Source organism: Physcomitrium patens, chromosome 4, assembly GCF_059467195.1.
Source record: "Physcomitrium patens ecotype Gransden chromosome 4, ASM5946719v1, whole genome shotgun sequence".
Taxonomy (NCBI): domain Eukaryota; kingdom Viridiplantae; phylum Streptophyta; class Bryopsida; order Funariales; family Funariaceae; genus Physcomitrium; species Physcomitrium patens.
Genome location: NC_143413.1, coordinates 3170179 through 3192489, shown reverse-complemented (window position 1 = coordinate 3192489; position 22311 = coordinate 3170179). Strand labels below are relative to the sequence as shown.

General features: G+C 38.0%; 1 protein-coding gene across 1 annotated transcript in view; it reads right to left on the bottom strand.

Annotated features, from left to right (window-relative positions):
* Positions 1-21993, bottom strand: part of LOC149989348 (protein TIC 214) — a 50521-nt gene extending 28528 nt beyond the window's left edge. The window contains exon 1 of the mRNA XM_090249784.1: positions 21663-21993. Coding sequence (XP_090105910.1) covers positions 21663-21993 — 331 coding nt within the window. The remainder of the gene's footprint in view (positions 1-21662) is intronic.
* Positions 21994-22311: the final 318 nt, after the last annotated feature.

The window sequence follows — 22311 nt, the reverse complement described above, 5'->3', positions numbered from 1 at the left end:
ACATTGCAAGATGATGAGAGGATTTTGGGTGTTTATGAAGAAAATGGGCTGGAAGATTCATTGGAATTGATTACATCTATTGGGTTAGGGGATAATGATAAGATTGTTGAGATTCATTCGAGAGAGGTTTATACCATGCTTGAATCTTTTCAAGTATCAGAAGTCACAGTAGAGACGAGATATAAAACGGCAGATAAGAAGGTAAAGCCTGTTGCCGGACTATTACCAGAGGATTCTAAAGAACAAATGGGAGAAGCATCAAAAGAAGCAAGTTTAAGAGATCTAATGAGTATTGGACATCAGTTTACTGAAGAGACTTTTGAAGAATTGAAGATTGGTTCTGATGGTTCTTTATTGCCGGAGGAAATTACTTGCTTCAAAAAGATGTTGGCTAAACAAGGTAGATCGTTTGCTTTCAAATCTCATGAAATTGGGTGTGTGGATCCAAATATTATAACACCTATGGTTATCTTCACTGTACCGCATGTACCTTAGAATCTAAGACCGATTCCAGTACCGAGGGCACATTTACCTAAATTGGTCGAACTATTGAAAGAAAAGATAAAGATGAAAATATTAGAACCTTCATTTGCGCCATATTCTAGTCGATGGTTTACGGTACCTAAGAAGAATGGATCACTACGGTTTATTCAAGATATGCAGCCGGTGAATGCTGTAACTGTCAGGAATGCAGGAATTGGACCTATTGTGGATGAATTTGCTGAGGCTTTTGCTGGAAGGGCGATCTATTCAATGGGTGATTTGTATTTAGGTTATGATCAATTTCAACTTGCCGAAGGAAGTAGAGATATGACAACGATGAGGACACCACTTGGATTGGTTAAAATGTGCATTCTTCCTCAAGGCGCGACCAATTCAATTGCGCATATGATGAATGGAATGAATAAGGTATTGAGAGATTTTATTCCGGAAAAAACTATGCCTTTTCTGGATGATGTTCCTATAAAAGGGTGCAGAGAAGGAGACAAGGATGAAACTTTAGATACGAGGGGGTGTCGCAGATATGTAGTTGATCATATACAAGATTGTAAAAAGATTTTAACTCGGCTTGGAGAAGTTCATCTTACATTATCGGGTATGAAGTCCGTATTTGGAGTGCGAGAGGTTGTAATTGTTGGACATTTATGCAGATCTTACGGAAGAAAACCAGATCCGACTAAAGTTGATGCAATTGGAAGGATGAAAGAGGATTGTGGTTCTTTAACAGAGGTTCGCAGGTTTTTGGGTGCATGTGTATTTTATCGAATCTGGATCCCTCATTTTGCTCACATAGCGGATCCATTATATGAACTGTTACGCAAGGATTACCGATTTGAATGGAAAGAAAGGCATATTCAGGCAATGTAAAGATTGAAGAAATTATTGATGTCACCTCCAATATTGAGGAAGGTTGATTATAAGTGCAATAGACCAGTGATTCTTACTGTAGACGCTAGTCCAATTGCCGTTGGATGGGCGGTGGGTCAAGATGATTCGAATGGGAGTAGATTTGCAGTTCGATTTGGGGCTAAAGTTTTAAGTATTCGTCATCGTGCATATTTGCAAGTCAAAAGAGAACTTTGGGGAGTCGTTTCGGCTATGAAAGCTGAAAAGGACTATTTGATTGGGGCAGTAGTAGTAATTGAAACAGATTGCTTGCCATTGCTTGGAATGATTATTAACTGTTCAACGCCAGATATTGCAATGTTGAGATGGATTGCTTATATTAAGTCACTAAATCCAGAATTTAAGCATATCACTGGAAAGGACAATTTAGTAGCAGACATGCTATCTCGAGCAAGATACGAGAGGGAGGACGAAATGGTTGAAGACATTGATGATGTCGGATTGAAATTCTATTCAATATCAAATCTCAACAGAGAAGACAAGCTATTTCTTGAAGAATCTTATGAAGGAGAATTATTGGATATTGGTCATTATTTGAATACCTTGTCTAAGCAGAGGAATTGGTCTACAAAAAAATTCAAACAAATAAGAAAAAAAGCATATGGGTTTTTACTTCGAGATGGATTCTTATGGAAGAGACCGAAGAAAGGAATTGGGATGTCACAACGAGTGATAGGCAAAAAAGAAGAAAAACTAAAATTATTGAAAGAGTTTCATGATAGTTTATGGGCAGGGCATAGAGGAATCTGGGCTACTTTTGCTAAACTCAAGGAACGATATTGGTGGAAAAATATGTATCGAGATGTGCTCTCATTTGTAAAGTCATGTGAAATCTGTCAATCATATTCTAATATCCGACATCGAGATGGTCTTCATCTTACGTATCCTCTGGCTATTCATTTTAAAGGGGTTGTTGATTTGGTTATTATGCCGGTTGGGTTACGGCAGATGAGATATTTGGTTTTAACTCGTGAAGATTTATCAAATCTAGTAGAAGGAAGAGCATTGAGGACAAAATCTACAGAGGGGATTTGTAGGTTTTTGCTTGAAGATGTCATTTGCCGTTACGAGTGCGTAGGAAAAATCACTGCAGATCATGGAGAATTAAATGCACAAGAAGCTCGTAAGTTCTTTGAAAAATGTGGAGTTAAACTATCACTGACTACTGCTTATAATCCGGAAGGGAATGCGAAAAGCGAACGCGGTCACCCACCGATTGTGAAAGCATTGGTTAAAGCTTGTATCGAAAAGTTAAAGAGTGGCCATGGCTTTTGTCATTTGCATTATGGGCTGATCGAACAACATATAGTTCGGTGATAGGATATATGCCGGTTGAACTTATGACAGGTCAAAAACCAATTATGCCGATTGAAGAAAAGGTACTTACTTGGAGTATGCTACCATGGGAAGATGGATTGACAAGAGAAGAACTTCTGGCTATTAGGATTTGACAATTGGAGCAAAGAACGGAAGATGTCCAGATAGCATTGGAAAGGTTAAAAAGAGCAAGGTTACAAAACAAGGCGCGATTCGATAAGCAACATCGATTGAGACCAAGAGCAATCGAGGAAGGTGACTGGGTACTTGTTTATGACAATAGTCTGGATAATCAACATAGTACTTTGCGGAAATTTTCAAAATGTTGGTTTGGACCATATGTTGTAACAACTGTTCATGATAATGCGACTTACTCATTACGGGAGTTAGATGGTACAAAATTGAAAATACCAATTGCAGAGAAGCGAGTAAAAATATTTAAACGAAGACACGCAAAGATGAATATGGAAGATCTTAATGAAAGCACAGAGATTCCGCAGCAAGAAGATGAAAGTGATATGGATAATGAAGGTGACAAAGACGAACTGGACAAAGACGTAGGGGATATATTCTGAATCAAACCGCAATTGGGTAAATTGGTGCATACCGGAGGATGCACAGGTTCAGAGGGGGTGGATGTCGTGTTGTAACACGAGTATATAGTGAAAATAAAAAGAAAGGGGAATTTTATTAATATTCAGTTACCTCGAATATTGGGAGCATCGACCAACTCCAGTACAAATACTGAGTGGTCATGTTCAGTCACTCCGTTACAGTCAGCCGGGGCATATTGAAACGCTCCGTTCGATTGCAATAACGGGAGTCAGCAGGAAGAGAAGGACCAATTCACATGACGGGTTCGAGGAGCCAATTGGATCCAATTTCGATAATCCAATCCAAGTCCTCTTATCCAATATGAGACCTGAATTGGCCGGTCAACCCAATGTAGTCTAATTACGAGGAATCCAGGTCTTACTATGGATCTTAGCCAATCTGATGCGAGGACCAATTTGACCCAATTACGGGAACATCCAGGTTACTACGGGCATCTTTTCCAATATAGGACCTGAATTGGTCGGGCGACTCAATGTGGTCCCGATTACGGGGTTCGATTCTGTTTCAGGCTGTCCTGTTCTCTGAGCGGTTTCAAGGAACGTTGTTTTCGGTAAATGGATTTCTTAAAGGTAAAAACGGAGGAGAAAGCTTGAGGGCGAGAGCCAATTTCGGATCCAAGCTTGAGGTGGGAGCCAATTCCGGATCTAAGACGGAAGATTGAAGAAATTCAGAGGATAAGGTTAGGGGGGGATATAGTTTTGAGGGGGGAAGGTTTTTTTTCGGGGGGGAATCGGGGGGAGCAAGTTTTCAAGCTTTTGCAAGGTTACTAGTTCAGTTTTCATTGGAGGTTTTTGGAAGATCAAGGGAATTAGAGAGAGGAGCTTCATGCTTCAGGTCGGGGAAGGAAAGATATAGAATTTGGATTTTTCTTCTTCGTAGAGTTTTGGGACGACTTAGGAAATCGCTGCTGAAGTCAGTGTTGTAATGGTGAATCGGGATTTTTAAATGAAGTGGGTTTGAATACTCTTGACTGTTTTGTAACATCGAGTTACGTTTGTGATTGAAGGATTAAAGGGGTGTCTATAGGATTGAGTATGCAGAGTGAATGAAATTTATTGGGTTAATCTAACAGGACAGTCAGTGGATACAAGATCGTAAGTACAAAGGAGTATTGAAGATTAACAGTTTGGGTTGTTCGGGGTTCTCTGTAACGTTTAGAGACCTACCGGCTGGGGCAAAAAAAGGACTTCGACAAGTAGTCGAAGGGCATCAGTAAAGATTTACGGTGTATTCTTGCAGTCGTTTATATTCCAACAGTAAAAACTGATAGACTGCTTGACTATCGGCGGATCTCCATACTACCTTCTACAGCCAGACGCCCGGCACGTTCTCGAGCAGGAAAGCACGTAATACGACAACGTGGCGACGTTCTATAGGACCTCCAATATGTGTTGACTTTGTAGGACACATGCTTTGACTTACAAGGCAAGTTTTTCTATGTGTGGGCCACATAGTTAGCTTGATCTTCAAGCTAACATCATGTGTGGCACAAGGCCAACTTGTTGACCACGTTTCTAATCCAGAAAGTCAATTAAAGGCACCTATGAAGTCAAAGCAGCATCTAGGAAGTCTCTAGGAAGCTTCTATATTAAATATTATAGAATTAGCTTACTTTTATCTATTTTTACTTACTTCTACCTATTTCTATATGTAATTATTAGCTTACATGATTATGGCCGTGACATTACCCCCCCTTCTAGAGACGAGTACCATGAGGAGCGGTCATCATATGTTGAGGAAATCTATGATGCGACGAATTGTATTTGCCACATACTCTGATCTCTGTTCTCTTCAAAGATGATTGATAGGGCCTCTCAACCATCGGTAGTGTCCCATACCAGGGCGGGAAGACCACCTAGTTATTTGATCATTGTTGAGGCCTTCGTAACTTCCTCCAAATAATACATTTGAAACACCATCAGCAGTCGTTCTTATCTCTAGTAATATCACCAAATATCGAGAATCTCTTCCAAGGTCGTGATACCAAACGCGTTGTATCTCACCATCTATTCGAGGAAGAACATGTCGTTATAAAAGATCTTCATCTCGATTGCGTCATCTTGAAGGTTGTGACAATCGTAATGTCTCATCCAGCAAGTCAGCAAACGAAGGTTCTTGAGTTGAATCCGCTGGTTGTTGCCTCTCCATCTAATTAGGATCACAAATGCAAAGAAGTTACAAACAAGGATAGGAAATTGAATGTTATCTTGCCTCAATCTTGTCTCTTTTATAAGAGAGATTTTCATCTTGGTTTTGATGGATGTCGTTGATGAAAAACTTTGACTTTAGCTGATGTATTTGCTAGATTCCTGGATGGCTCCCATGTGCGTTCACTAATATCATATCCGCGCCAATGAACAAGATATTCCAGCTTATTTCGGCGCCGCCTTGAGTCTAATATCTCTTCCACCTCAAATTCTTCATTATTATCTACTTCTATAGGAGGCAGTGGCATTTGTCTTCTTCCTTGTATATCCATTGTCTTATATGATTCAAGAAGAGACACGTGGAATACAGGATGGATCTTCATTGACTCCGGTAGATGTAAACGATATGCAATTGTGTTGATCTGTTCAGAAACAGAAAAGGAGCCAAGCCTACGATAGTCCAACTTGTCACAAGGTCGAGTAGTCTTGATATTACGATGAAGTAGCTATACCTTATCACCCACATTGAGTTGTGGTTGCTCCTTACGATATAGATCTGCGTTTATCTTTTGTCGTTCTTGAGCTTCTTTCAATTGCGTCTTTATTATTGTATGTAACTCTGACAACCGATTTGCCATATCTTCTGCTGCAGGATTATCAACTTTTGAAAAATCAAAAGTATCAAGTCGTGGATGATAGCCATAATTGGTAAAGAAAGGTATTTGTTGCATGGAAGAATGTACCGTATTATTATAAGCAAACTCTGCCAATGGCAGAAGGGTTGTCTAATCATCTTGTTGGTAGTTGATAGTACACCTTAAATATTTCTCCAAGACTTGGTTTACGCGCTCTGTTTGTCCATCAGTTTGAGGATGGAAAGCCGAAGATAGCTTTATGTCTACTTTTAAAATCTTGAAAAGGGTCCTCCAGAATCTTGACACAAATTGAGTTCTCCTATCCGATATGATATCTTTAGGTAATTTGTGATAGCGATAGATATTATCAATGAAAAGCTTAGCTGTTTCTTCACCTGTGATAGATTTTGTACATGGCACAAAATGTGCCATCTTGGTGAAACGATCTACTATCACAAATATAGAATCATAAGATCTTGAGCTTGGAAGATCTGTGATGAAATCCATAGAAACAGAAGACCATGGTTGTTCTGGTATAGGTAATGGCTGAAGAAGTCCGTAAGGTCAATGACGAGGAATTTTTGATCTTGAATAAATATCACATGATTGTACAAAGTCTTTGACTGACTTCCACATTTGTGGCCACCAAAAATCTCTTGATATGAGTTCCAAAGTCTTATTATATCCAAAGTGCCCTGCTGCTGGAAAGTCATGACGTGCTTGAAGAACACGTAAATGTGCTTCTCCTTCTGGAACATATAGGCGTCCTTCAAAATATAATAGATTATTCTTGAACTCGAACTTAGAAGGATCATGAGACTTGGAAGAATTATTCTCAATATCATAAACAAGAGGGTCTGAGGACATACTGGACTGGATTTGCTTGAGAAAAGTTGAATCAACAGTCAATGTTGATTTCATTGCTCGGAGATGAAATTGCTCCGGTTTCAAGAGTACCGTTCTTTGTTGCTCAAAAGCTGCATCTCCTTCTTTTGGTGCAAAATAAGAACGTCTAGATAGGGCATCGGACAAATCTTATTGTTTTCCTGGCCGATAAGTGATAATGAACTCGAATCTTGACAAAGACATACTCCAACGAGCTTGACGATGATTCAACACGCGTGTTGACATGAAATACTCGAGGTTCTTGTGATCTGTATACACAGTGACTGGACTAGAAGCGCCTTCTAAATAATGATGCCATTCTTGAAAGGAATCCATGATCGCAAGAAGTTCTTTATCGTGGATCTCATAATTGATCTCGGCTGCTGAGAATTTTCTTGAATGAAAAGCTATCGGATGAAGTTTGTCATCTGTTTCCATTTGTGATAAAACTGCACCCAAGGCAAAATCTGATGCATCTGTTTCCATAAAAAATGCCTTGGAAAAGTCAACACGATATAAGACTGGTGCAGAGACAAACGATGTCTTCAAGGCTTCAAATGTTGCTTCCGCTTCTTGATTCCATTGAAATTCATCTTTACTAGTCAAGCGTGTAAGTGGAGCTGCAACTCGTGAAAAATCTTTGATGAAGATCCGATAGTAATTGGCAAATCCCAAGAAACATTGAACATCTCTTACTCTCCTTGGAATCTTCCAATCCATGATTGTTTGGACTTTCTTAGAATCCATCATGAGACCATCATTTGAAATGATGTATCCTAAAAAGTCAACTTGAGTAGTGTGAAATACACACTTTTCCATCTTGGCGTACAATCCTGCATCTCTAAGTTTTTGTAATACTTGACGAACATGTATTTCATATTCTTTGACGTTCTTAGAATAGATCAAGATATCGTCTAGATAGTAGACGACAAAATTGTCTAAGAATTCATGAAATACATCATTCATGAGATGTTGAAAAGCAGCTGGTGCATTCGTGAGTCCAAAGGGCATGACATTATATTCGAAATGTCCATACCTGGTTCGAAACGCAGTCTTCCATTCATCTCCTTCTTTGATCCGTACTAGATTATATGCTCCTCTTAGATCTATTTTTGTATAGATCTTAGCTTGATTCAACTGGTCAAGGAATCTTGATATCAAAGATAATGGATACCTGTTCTTGATTGTGATCTTGTTGAGTCCTCGATAATCAACACACATTCGTAAAGATCCATCTTTTTTCTTTACGAATAGAATTGGAGCTCCTGCTGGAGATTTTGAATGGCGTATGAAATTCTTCGCTAAATTCTCGTCAATATATGTCTTGAGTTCAGCCATCTTATCTTGTGATAAACTATAAATTGGTCCAAATGGTGGCTGAGTTCCTTCCTTGAGGTCGATTGAACAATCATATGGACGATGCTCAGGAAGAATATCTGCATTCTTTTTCTCAAAAACGTCTTGATACTCCTGATATTGACTTGGAATGCTACTTGAAGTCTTTACGTTTCCAGAAATAGGTGTAGCATAAATAGCAAAAGTTGATCCTTCTTTTGCTGCGTGTATAAATGCTTTTGCACCTATCAGTACGGGTTTTACTATACTAGACTTATAATTTTTTACTTGGTTAGTAGAACTATTAATAACGCTCTGGAAAAAGTCATGTTTACACGAATTCCAATCTATTCGAGGATTATATTTTTCTAGCCAAGATAAACCTAAAATAACTAGATTAGACGGGGATTTAATTATGTTAAAAGCTATGTAGCTATCATGACCGTCTATTGTTACTTTTATAGGATGAGTTTCATGAGTGACATCTCCAGAAGACAAGGGACGACCATCTATGACTTCTACATGTACTGGTTTAGGTTTCTGTACAAAGGGTATTTTACGACTTTTAACAAATTGTTCATCTAAAAAACATGCTGAGGCTCCCGAATCTAATAGAGCAGAGGCTTTGTAATTCTTAGGTCCTAAATATAAGTCTATTATAAAACAAGGAGAGGGTTCTGAGGAGAGGATAGGACCTTCATTAGGAATTGTACAAGATTCCAGCTACACGGTCCCTATTGTAGCTGGACGAATCCGTTTTCCGACATGTTGTCTTCTTTGACCGTCGTACCCCTCATTTTATAGTTGCGTCATTTCTTTGGACAATGTTGAGCAGTGTGCTTAGGTTCTCCGCAATATAAACATAATCCTTCTTGACGACGATGAATCTTTTCTTGCTCAGTTAGGGGTTTAAAACGTACCGCGTCAATTTACATGTCTTCTACTTCCGAATGTACGTTTGGCAAAGATGTTGATGTTGCCATTGAGTAATAACGTTGAGGTTTCCGTGAATGATTCTCGGATCGAAATTCGAAAAGTCGATTATCATATTTTACCGCAAAATCGATTGCTTGACTCAAAGTTTGAGGATCAGGTAAGTTGAGCATCAATTTCTTTACTTCGTATTGCAATCCATAAAGAAATTGACTGATGAGTGCAGCATCATCCCACTTGATGTCAATTGTAAGTTGTCGAAATTGTGAAGCATACACTGTTACTGAGCGATTTCTTTGTCGCAGAATTCGGATCTTATTTGTTGCAACACGAGTTACATCGTGTTCACCATACATAGATCGAAACTCCGCCAAAAAAGCTTCCAAATTGTCCAATATTGAATTTCGTTGTTCAAGAAAAGACGAAAACCACGATAATACAGAACCAGAAAGTAGAGTGCCAATAAACCTGACTTGTGATCCTGGAGTTGGATAGCTTTGCGGTTGAAGTTCAATTGCCAATTGTACTTGATTGATGAACCCTCGAAACTTTGATCTCGTACCATCAAATTTCTCGGATAAGGCAATTCTTGGTTCTCTAGTGCTTATAGGGTGTTGTACAATTGGAGAAAGAACGTGATTTGTTGTAGATGTTGAAGCAGCTCCGATCATCTCTATATCCTCACTTTCTACTATTCTTGTTCTTACATGTGTTGGTGAATTTAGTTGATACATCGCAAGCATTAACTCCCTCATTTGCTCTTGCATTTGTGCCATTGCACTCTTCATTTCAACAAGCTCTGCCATAATGACACTAAGAAGAAAAATTTGTTTTATACTGCTCAAGACAAAAGAAAATAAAGACTTGATAACAAAGAAGATACTAAGAACAATATCAGTTTAGAAGTGGGTAATCCGCAAACTTCTAATACGCTTATGCCTTGTCAAGAGAAAGGGGTAATCCAATCTTACTCAAGAAAAACAAAGCTCTGATATTGTAAGTGCACTCTTGTCAATCTGTCAAGGACAAGAACTCGATGAAAAAATAGTTCAGACAAGTTAGCCTTCACTCAAAGAAAAGTAACAAAATATGGATAATAAGTATGTATATTGAAAAGAGAAACTAGAATGGCTATTGCCAAAAGACAAGAAAACTAGAGACCCTTGAAACTAGACTAGAAGCAAGAAAGGAGTTGACAAGAGTGAAGAGAGCTTCACTCTTGCCTCTATATATACTATCTAATTAGAAGCCACGTGGCGATATTCTATAAGACCTCCAATATGTGTTGACTTTCTAGGCCACATGTCTTTGCTTGCAAGGCAAGTTTTCTATGAGTGGACTACGTAGTTAGCTTGTCCTTCAAGCTACCAACATGTGTGGCACATGGCTAACTTGTTGACCAAGTTTCTAACCTAAAAGTCAACTATGGACTCCTTTAAGGTCAAAGCAGCATCTATACAGCTTCTAAGAAGCTTTTCTAGAAGATATTGTATGATTAACCTACTTTTATCTACTTTTACATACTTTTATCGACTCTTATAGGTAATTATATGTATATCCGTGACACTGTGTTGGTGAATTGAGTTGATGCATCGCAAGCATTAACTCCCTCATTTGCTCTTACATTTGTGCCATTGCACTCTTCATTTCAAAAAGCTCTGCCATAATGACACTAAGAAGAAAAATTTGTTTGATACTGGTCAAGAGAAAAGAAAAGAAAGTCTTGATAACAAAGAAGATACTAAGAACAATATCAGTTTAGAAGTGGGTAATCCGCAAACTTCTAATACGCTTATGCCTTGTCAAGAGAAAGGGGTAATCCACTCTTACTCAAGCAAAACAAAGCTCTGATATTGTAAGTACACTCTTGTCAATCTGTCAAGGACAAAGACTCGATGACGGAAAATATACACAAAAAGGCTATCTCGATATAATAAGTCAAAATATAAACAAGTAATTATATTAAAAGGAAACTAGAATGGCTATTGCCACAAGACAAGAAACTAAAGACTCTTGAACCTGGACTAGAAGGAAGAAAGGAGTTGACAAGAGTGAAGAAGCCTTCACTCTTGTCTCTATATTTATTATCTAACTAGGGGCTACGTGGCGACGTTCTATAGGACCTCCAATATGTGTTGACTTTGTAGGACACATGCCTTGACTTACAAGGAAAGTTTTTCTACATGTGGGCCACATAGTTAGCTTGATCTTCAAGCTAACAACATATGTGGCACATGGCCAACTTGTTGACCACGTTTCTAATCCAAAAAGTCAATTAAAGACACCTATGAAGTCAAAGCAGCATCTAGGAAGTGTTTAGGAAGCTTCTATATTAAATATTATAGAATTAGCTTACTTTTATCTACTTCTACTTACTTCTACCTATTTTTATATGTAATTATTAGCTTACATGATTATGGCCGTGACAGTGAATGTGGGAGTCAGCTGAAAATCTTGCCAATGCGTCGCAAAAGGTACAGGAGTTTCATCAATAACATCTTCATAAACCTAAGTCGGTTGGACGATAGCTTCATTCTAAAGCTTGCTCACCCAAGAATATAAGAAAGGGAGAGAGCATCACCAAAATTCGTAGTTGATGTAGTTATTTTTTCTAAGATAAAATAGAACTTTTTCAGTAGCCATAGTTTGGTCTTCTGATATGGATAGCCAAGAGATAGATACTATGTCAGTCAGATTATCTCAACCGACTAGCTCACGAAGGCGAACCCAAGATGAAGAACCGCCTACACCACGATGACGACGGAGGATACCGAGTAACCGATCACTAGTGATTGTATTTGAGTTTGAGCCTGCTTACGATGGTCAGCCAGAAGGCGTGTTTGCAGGACAATTTCACAATGAGGACACGGAAGTTCATGCTTGGTCAGAAGTTGAAGGAGTGGGCCACTACAGTTGGCTTCAAGGACCGATGAACCACTTGCTTCGTGAACAATAGTTGGAGTTCATAGCAGACGTTATGCGACAAATCTTCATTTTCTTGCGTTGGTACTAATTAACAACAACATTGCTTCTCAAAGACCTCGAAGCTAAAAGAGGGTGTGATGTTAAGGACATAGTCCTTAGAACCTTCTAGAAGCAAGTCTCTGGAATCTTCTAGAAGCTTTGTAGTTGATAGAAGTTGCTTGAGAAGCTTCCTAAATAGGAGTATATATTGGAATCGAGGCTGAAGAGTTTTTCAGTCTCAACAATACATCTCTTTGAGCTCTAGCTCACCTCTCTGGTGTTATTAGGGACATAGTACTTAGAACCTTCTAGAGACAAGTTTCTAGAATCTTCTAGAACCAAATCTCTGGAACCTTCTAGAAGCTTCTTAGTTGGTAGAAGTTGCTTGAGAAGCTTTCTAATTAGGAGTTAATATTGGAATCGAGGTTTAAGAATTCTTCAGTGTCGACAACACATCTCTTTGAGCTCTAGTTCACCTCTCTAGTGTTGTTCTTGTACTCATCTAATTAATATAGTTCTTGTCAGTTTTTCTTGAACTTCTTGTTACATCTCTAGTCTGTATTTCTATGTCTAAAACAATTTGTCGAGACTTCACTCACCTCAGATATCACAACTAGTTTCTTCCTCGTTAGAGTGTAGATTACCCCTTTGCTTGGAAGTGTACTAGCATTTTAGAGGTTGTGTGGTTTCCCTCCTCTAAACTGATAATTCTTTTGTTACAATATTGGAGTCTTATTCTTCTTGGAGAGAGTGGATTACCCCTTTTCTTAAAGCTCTTAAGGCATTTTAGAGGTTGTGGAGTACCTTCCTCTAAATCAATATTGTCTTTTTGTAGAGTCATTTCTGTCCTTCTCTTAGAATGGTCGGAGGCCAAGACATTAGTATGACGGAAAGTTCGAAGTCCAAGTTAGATGCTATCATGAATGCCCTCACTACATTATCGCAAAGAACTGCAGAGAATGAAGGAGTCGTGGCAAGGCTTCATAATGATGGAGCATCTGAGATGGCACAATCTAAGTTGCACCAGCCTCAAACTTCTACACTTGGAGAAACAACTTTGCTTCAGGTTCGACAAGCACCACTTGTTCTACAACATAAAGAGCCCCGAGTCAGGCTTCTGAACAAGTTCGATGGTACGCATTCTAAGTTTCGAGGATTCGTCAACCAAATCAGGTTGATAACAATTTTACAGCCCGAACGCTATCCAACGGAGGAGTCACGTGTTGGGCTTGTTGGAACCTTACTTACAGGGCAAGCTCTATCATGGTTTGCTCCTTTATTTGAGAAACGATCATCCATATTAAACAACTCTTAACCTTTTTGGAGGCATTTACGGAAGCATTTGGTGAACATGATAAGGTTAGATGGGCTACAATAAAGATCCGATCACTACGACAAGGGATGCGCTCTACATTAGTCTATGCATCGGACTTCAAGCAATTAGCATGCGACATCAATTGAGACGAAGAAGTATTGATGAGTCAATTCTATTGGGATTTAAGGGATGATTTGAAGGATTTTTTGTTATCTCTTCCTGATCCGCAAACGCTCAACGAAGCTATTAGCGAAGTTGTGAAGTACGATAACCGCCTATTCTAATGCCATTAAGATCAACGTTCAAGACAACATACAGTTTGCTAAGCCCCAACTATATCGGCAAGCGATACGAATTCACATTCAGAGGTAGAAGACATGCAAATTGATGCGGTACGTGTTAAATCGCTTACTCTAGAAGAAAAAAAGCGACGTATGGAAGAAGGTCTATGCTTATATTGCGGTGAAGAAGGCCACAAAGTTGAAAACTGTCCCAAGAAGAAAAATTGACGTATTGTCAAGACTAGGGGCACATTTGTTTAGGAAAACGAGGATGCCCAGCCACAATAGGAACCGTGCGGCTGGACAGTGAAATATTGCAACAACAACCAGGTTCCTTTCTTTCAACTCAACTTGCCCTTTGCTTTATAATTCCTTTGTTTATTGGCCCTCAAAAATTGAAAACCTTAGCATTATTAGATTCAAGAGCATCTGCTTGTTTCTTAGACAAAGAATTTGGGAAGTGTCATAAGATCTCTTTAGTACAAAAATCCAAACCTGTTCACGTTGAGGTCATAGATGGGCGACCTTTATTATCTGGTAGTATCACCCATGAATCAGAACCTATAGAAGTAACGTTTAAGGGCCATAGTAGTCATATTATTTTCAATATTATTAAAACCCCATCAAATCCTATTATTCTTGGTCTATCCTAGTTGGAAAAGCATAACCCATTCATAGATTGGAGGTTGCAAAAGATGACCTTTCCCACAAAACCACCCAAGAGCAAATCTAGTAGAAAACCCCGAATAGAGAAATCCTTATTCATTGGAGCAAGAGCATTTATAAGATCGTCCAAAGAAGGCACACCGTTTGTCATTTATGTGACTCCAACTACCTAAAAGAAGATCTCGACAACAAGTATACCGGAGCAATATAAGGATTTTAAAGACGTGTTTCAAAAGAAGAATGTCGACAGGCTACGAGAACACTGACCATATGATTGCGCCATAGACTTGCAAGAAGGAGTACAACTGCCTTTTGGCCCAATCTACAATCTATAACAGATGGAGTTTGCGGAGTTGTAGAAGTACATCGACAAGAATCTAGCCAAGAACTTCATCCGTCATTCAAAATCGTCAGCTAGAGCATCCATCTTATTTGTGAAGAAGAAAGATGGCTCGTTGCAGATGTGCGTAGACTATCGAGGCCTCAACAAGTTAACAAAGAAGAATCGTCATCCATTACCCTTGATTTCTGGTCTCTTAGAACAACTTGGATGTGTAAGGATCTTTACAAAAATTGATCTAAGGAGAGCTTAAAACCTCGTACGAATCAAAGAAAGAGATGAGTGGAAGACAACGTTCCGTAGAAGGTATGGCCATTTTGAGTATAATGTCATGCCCTTTGGTCTTACCAATGCTTCAACGGTCTTTCAACATATGATAAATGACATTTTCCGAGAGCACCTTGATGATTTTGTAGTCATCTATTTAGAGGATATTTTGATATTCTCCAAAAATAAGGAAGAGCATGAAAAGCACATTCGTTTGGTCTTAGAGAAACTACGCGAGCAAGGACTATATGCCAAGTTGGAGAAGTGTTTATTTCACCAAATAGAGATGGAATTTTTGGGATTCGTTGTTACTATTGAAGGCTTGAAGATAGACCCTAAGAAGGTCGAAGCAATCGTGTCTTGGAAGGTTCTAAAGACGGTTAGAGATGTACAATGCTTTCTTGGTTTTGCCAACTTCAATCGGAACTTCATCAAGAATTACTCTCAAGGTGCTACCTCTCTCACTCGGTTGACATGCAAGGATAAGCTGGAATGGAGACCTCTAGCAAAGAAGGCGTTTCAAGACCTGAAGACCGCATTTACTACCGCTCCAATCTTGGTACATCCAGACTTTACAAAGACCTTTTATTTACAAACTGATGCTTTGGATTTTGCTTTGGGAGCTATACTTTCACAAATCGGAGAAGACAAGAAGCTCCATCCGGTTGCATTCTATTCTCGAAAATTCTCTTCTGCTAAAATCAATTATGAGATCTATGATAAGGAACTTCGTTCTATAGTCGATTCTTTCCAAGAATGGCGTCACTTTCTTGAAGGAAGTGCATATCCAGTGATCGTATATACAGATCACAAGAATTTGGAGTATTTCATGTCGGCTCGAGTTCTAAATCGACGTCAAGCTCGATAGAGTATGTCACTATCTAGGTTCAATTTTGTTATCACTTATCGACCTGGAAAGCAACAAGGACTACCTGATGCCTTATCGAAGAGATCGTATCTTGTACCAAAGGCTGGAGAAGCAGCGTTTGATCAACAATGTACAACATTGTTGAAGCAAGAACAATTTTGGCTTTGCGCTACTATTGTGCCAATTGATGCTGACTTCCTGAATCAGGTACATGCCGTAACCATTAAAGATTCAGTAGCCATTGATATTAAGCAGCATGCCAATGACGACAAGTTCAAGGTGGAGGGAGATCTTTTATACTTTGAGGAGCAATTGTATATCCCAAAAGGATCAGCACGACCTCGAGTTCTTATATCTCGCCATGATTTTCCGGCTGCGGGATATTTTGGATTCAACAAAACCTTGGAGCTTATTTCTCAAGATTTATGGTGGCCCAAAATGTAGAAGGATGTGAAAGATTTTGTCCTCTCCTGCGACATTTGTTCAAGATCCAAGAATCCTTGGCATCGCCCTCATGGATTCCTACAGCCATTGCCGATTCCACGTCAACCATGGTCTTCAGTTTCCGTGGACTTCATCATGGACCTACCATCATCGAACTCATTTGATAGCATCTTTAACGTGGTAGATCGACTTACAAAGATAGCACACTTTGTCCTTTGCAAGAAGACATCGTCTAATGAAGTTATAGTAAGGTTCTTTCTTGATAATGTGTATCGATATCATGGACTACCAGATGATATCGTATCACATCAAGGAACCCAATTCGTATCAAAGTTTTGGAGATCTCTCTTTGAGATACTGAAGGTGGATATCAAGCTTTCTTCGACTTTTCATCCTCAAACTAACGGCCAAACGGAACGGGTGAACCAAGTCTTGGAACAATACTTACGATGCAGCATCAACTATGAGCAAGACAATTGAACCACATATCTGTCGCTAGCCAAGTTTGCATATAACAACACCCTCCATGAGTCGACTCAATATATACCATTCTTTTTCAACTATGGGTATCATCCGAAGCTTGATTTATTGAGTCCGTCAACAAATAACAATCCTGCAGCTGAAGGATTTGTAAATCAACTATCAGAGCCTCAAAATACGTTGAAGCTTCAATTACAATCCGCTCAAGAATCCTACAAGGCGTCTGCAGATAGATTTTGGAATCAAGCACCTACTTTCAAAATTAGAGATAAAGCATGGCTTCTTCGATGGAATATCAAGACCAAGCGACCATGTGATAAGTTGGACTATCGAAGATTGAGACCATTTATCATCCAGAAGTAAATCAATCCAATGGTATACCATCTGGAATTATCGGCTTCTATGAAGGTACATCCAGTCTTTCATGTTTCTTTGTTGGAGCCTTATCGAGAGTCGTCTTTTCCTAGAAGAGTGCAATGTCCGCCACCTAGTATTGAGATCGAGAACCACGAGGAATATGAGGTTGAAAAGGTGCTAGATTCACGACGAAGATGGGACAAGTTGGAGTATCTTGTTCATTGGTGCGGCTACGACATTAATGAGCGAACAAGGGAGCCAGCTGAAAATCTCGCCAATGTGCCACAAAAGGTACAAGAGTTTCATCAACAACATCCTCATAAACCTAAGTCGGTTCGACTATGGCTTCCTTCTAAAGCTTGCTCACCCAAGAATATAAGAAAGGGGGAGAGCACCACCAAAATTTGCAATTGATGTAGTTATTTTCTCGAAGATAAAATAGAATTTTTTCAGTAGCCATAGTTTGGTCTTCTGATATAGATAGCCAAGAGATAGATACTATGCCAGTCAGATTATCTCAACCGACTAGCTCACGAAGGCGACCCCGAGATGAAGAACCGCCTACACCACAATGATGACAGAGGATACTAAGTAACCGATTACTAGTGATTGTATTTGAGTTTGAGCCTGCTTACGATGGTCAGCCAGAAGGCGTGTTTGCAGGACAATTTCACAATGAGGACATGGAAGTTCATGCTTGGTCAGAAGTTGAAGGAGTGGGCTACTATCGTTGGCTTCAAGGACCGATGAACCACTTGCCTCGTGAACAATAGTTGGAGTTCATAGCAGACGTTATGCGATACATCTTCATTTTCTTGCGTTGGTACTAATTAACAACAACATTGCTTCTCAGAGACCTCGAAGCTAAAGGAGGGGGTGATGTTAGGGACATAGTATTGAGAACCTTATAGAGACAAGTTTCTAGAATCTTCTAGAAGCAAGTCTCTGGAACCTTCTAGAAGCTTCCTAGTTGATAGAAGTTGCTTGAGAAGCTTCCTAAATACGAGTATATATTAGAATCAAGGCTGAAGAGTTCTTCAGTCTTGACAACACATCTCTTGGAGCTCTAGCTCACCTCTCTGGTGTTGTTCTTGTACTCATATGATTAATCTAGTTCTTGTCAGTTCTTCTTGAACTTCTTGTTAGATCTCGAGTTTGTATTTTTGTGTCCGTGACAGGTGTTGTTCTTGTATTTAGCTAATTAATCTAGTTCTTGCCAGTTCTTCTTGAACTTCTTGTTAGATCTCGAGTTTGTATTTTTGTGTCCGTGACAACAAGTTAACAACATATTGTACATATTGACCACTTGTTCTACAAGTTGGCTACATAGCGCACATATTAGAAACTAAACTTGAAATTAATCATATCTTGTATAAATTGGAAATATCTCAAATAATCTACAAAATATTGTCATGTAACTTCTTAATAAAATAGTATATATAGAGGCAAGTTATAGATCTTTTTTACTCTTATCAATGTTTTTTTTAATTTGAAGTATAGTTTCAAGAGCCTTTAGGCTTCTTTTCTTTAGTAATAGCTATTCTTATTTCTTTTGAAAAATACATATTTTCTTATTTTCTTTTGTAATCTTTAAAAATATTTGTATATATAATTTTTTTGACATTCTTTTAAATACATATAATATTTATTTATTATTAATTAATAAAATGATATACAAACTTAATTATTGATGTTTTTTTTAAATAAAATATAATAAAAAATACTATTATAATAAATGGTATTTTACTTTTATTATTATATTTTTATTTAAATATGTATATTATGTTGATAAAGGTAATCTACAAAATTTTATCTAAAGTAAAAAACTTATGTGATAACATTGTTTCTTTAATTCAATTCAAAGTAGCATGATTGATTTATTATAAGATTCATGAAGATGGTGGTCTTAGTATTATCGACTTAAAAGAAGACATTAAAGTTCTTTTGTCTAAATAGATAGTAGAGGAGTTCAACTTAGTTAAGAAAATATGCAACAATTCCTCATATATAAAGTGATGAATACAAAACCAATTGCTTTTAGAATTTGGATATAAGATCTAATATTATTACTTACCTCAAATTACAAATAGAATACTTAATCAAAAACATAAAACAATATTAAGAAAGTATAAAGAATAATGTATAAATTTTTTTGGCTTAACTCTTTAATTTCTTTTTATAATGTTAGGAATTTAAATGACATCTATCTTCAATCCTATCAAGTAGCTATCATACATTCAAATAATCTTTATTGTCTGAAAAATCTTTTTAAAGAATCAATGTTTCTTCTTACTAATAAAAACGTTATATCTACAAAAAAAACTTTACTTTGTCATAACTCTATTTGGACTTCTTATATATATATATATATATATATATATAGATACATATATTATTAAAAATAATTATTATATTATAATAATATTCTATCTAAATTTTAAGATTAGATTGGATTATATAAATTAACATCAAATTATTTACTAGAAGTGATATTCTAATTCTCTATTGATTATATTAAGATAGAAGAAAACAATTGATTTGTTCTACTTTGATCCATTAACTTTAAATTTTCTAAATTAACATGTAATTTTAAACTTCTATTTTGATGATTTTTTATTATTATTGTTTTTTTAAAAAATATGCATAATTCAATATACAATGAGAATCAAACAAAAAGTTTTGTGAAAATTATTAGAAGTATCTCAAAAGCACAACTAATAAAAAATTGAGCAATAGACGTTAATTTATTCTATGGTCTAGTTAATGACTTGACTTTTGATTCCTATTATTTTGGAATTAGAAGAGAAAAAATCGTACTTTGCTAAACTTGGAAATAAATTACTTCAAAAGAATATCTCTACTTCTAATCCAATAGCACACAAATAGAGATTCCTCTTAAATTATCTCTTCTTTTCTATTTAAGATGATATTTGATTCAACCTCTCATCCTATTAAAAAATCATATTTATTTGATTTATATGGCATAAAATTTTTTTAATTAATGCTTTGAAAAAAAATAAACTCTAATATCAATATTTATTATGCCTTATGTTGCCCTCAAAATCTAAAATCCATTCTCTAGATATATTAGGATTATCATCAAGCCTAGACTATTTGGAATTGGACTATGTCTATTTTTTACAAATTATCATCAAAATTGTGGAATTGGAATCAATGGAAATCCCTCACTTAGGAACAAGTCATTTTTGTTGAGAAGTATTCTCTAGATTCAATTATTTTTGTAAGGTATGGTCCTTGATATGGGGACTTTATATTATTTAGATTCAAAGAAACAAATATGTGTTTAAAAATGAATTATGAAGTAATTCTTATATTAGAGGCTTGGTTTGAAAAGACCTAATTGAATATGGACAAATTTGTTGAAAATTTGTCAAAAGAACATGATGCAACATCTAGAACATAAGACTACCATACTCAAGAGATGGAACAACTTGTGGATTTTTGCGGATGCTCAAGGAACCCTGATGTCTGCAGTGGTGATATCGATGCCTGGAATGTGCTTAGCTGGTCTGGAATTGTTTTCATGTTGGGCTGTTCCGTGTGTTTGTATATACAGGGAGTGCAAGTGAGTGAGAGAGTGGATTCTGTAATGACATTTATCTCTTTGATCCAAAGATCTATATGATATTCTTAGTATCTGCAAATACTCCGGTGGAACCAGGTCGTGAGATTGTGGGTTATGTAACTGAAACCCAAGGTGAAGTTGTTTCTCCTGCCAGTTTGGTTTTGCGATTAGTACAGTGTTGATTGTCTGGAAATATAGTAACAATGAAACAATTTCATCTAGTATCACTCCAATCCAGGCAAACGTAGACAAGAACCGCAGATATGTGGATAGACAGATTTTGACAAGAATGACCCAATGATACTAGCAAATAGGACATTTAGCAGAAAGAAGTGAAAACGGAATTCATTTTGATTTGTGGTATTCCTTAAAGATGGTCATCGGAGATGCACGATATCGAAACAGATTCGCAATGTATGACAAGTCAAAACTGTCAAAACTAGTATCGGACCCCGAATTACTGAATTCAAATTCCTTTCGTGAAGCACAACGGCAAATTTCTGATCTATTCGCAGACATTATGAAATACACGCAACCAAGAAAGTGCAAAATTTTACCGAAGCACGAACATTTACTTGTCTCTTCTTAAAAGAATGACTACTTATTGACATTAGTAGTAGTTCCTTCGACCTAAACACATGGTTCGTTGCACAAATCTGAGAAGTTAGACGTACTAGAACTTCAAAAACAATTAAATGCTAAGCTGTCCATGATAAAGAACTGCTGGAATCTACTAATCACAATCCATTTCGCCTGGTTTACAGCATTGCTGCACCACAGCCTTCGGAAAGTGTGTATAGCGGAATTGGACTTCAGTAACCTCCAGCAGGGGGAGTTTCGTACGCTGGAGGAGATGGACCCATTTGCGATGGTGAAGCATATGCCGGAGGAGATTCATACCCTGGAGTTGGATCATACTCTGTCGGAGCTGGAGACGTGATGGGAGAGCTGTAAGACTCTGGCTCAGAGGGAGCTGCGTAAGGCTCAGGAACAAGAGGATCACTCTCAGGAGGCGGGGCGCAATTTGCATTGAAGTGGTCGATGAGCTTGCCAATGGTGAGCAACGCCCTCCCTTCCGCCGGTGCCACCACGCCACAGCACAGCACCGCTGCCAACACCAACACAGCTACGGAGGTCATCTGCAGCGGCATCTTCATCTTGCGATCGATGATCCAGAAACCTCACTCTAGCTCGAATGGCAATGACTGCAGGAAGTCTTGGGGCTGGAAAATGCTGCAAGCGGTTGAGATGTAATGCGACGCGGTGCCGGAGCTTACATAGCCGGCTGCTGTCGCTTCCGCATCGCATCAGGGTGGTTGTGCGGGTGGGTAAACATGAATGCCAAGTTTAGTATCTCTCACCTGCTCCGCAACTAATTTGGGCAACTCCTTAATCTCACCGACACAGTCATTCAATGTGCAGATATGTGGTTGACCCACTTCGCATCGCAGGTTGGTTCGAATCTGTAC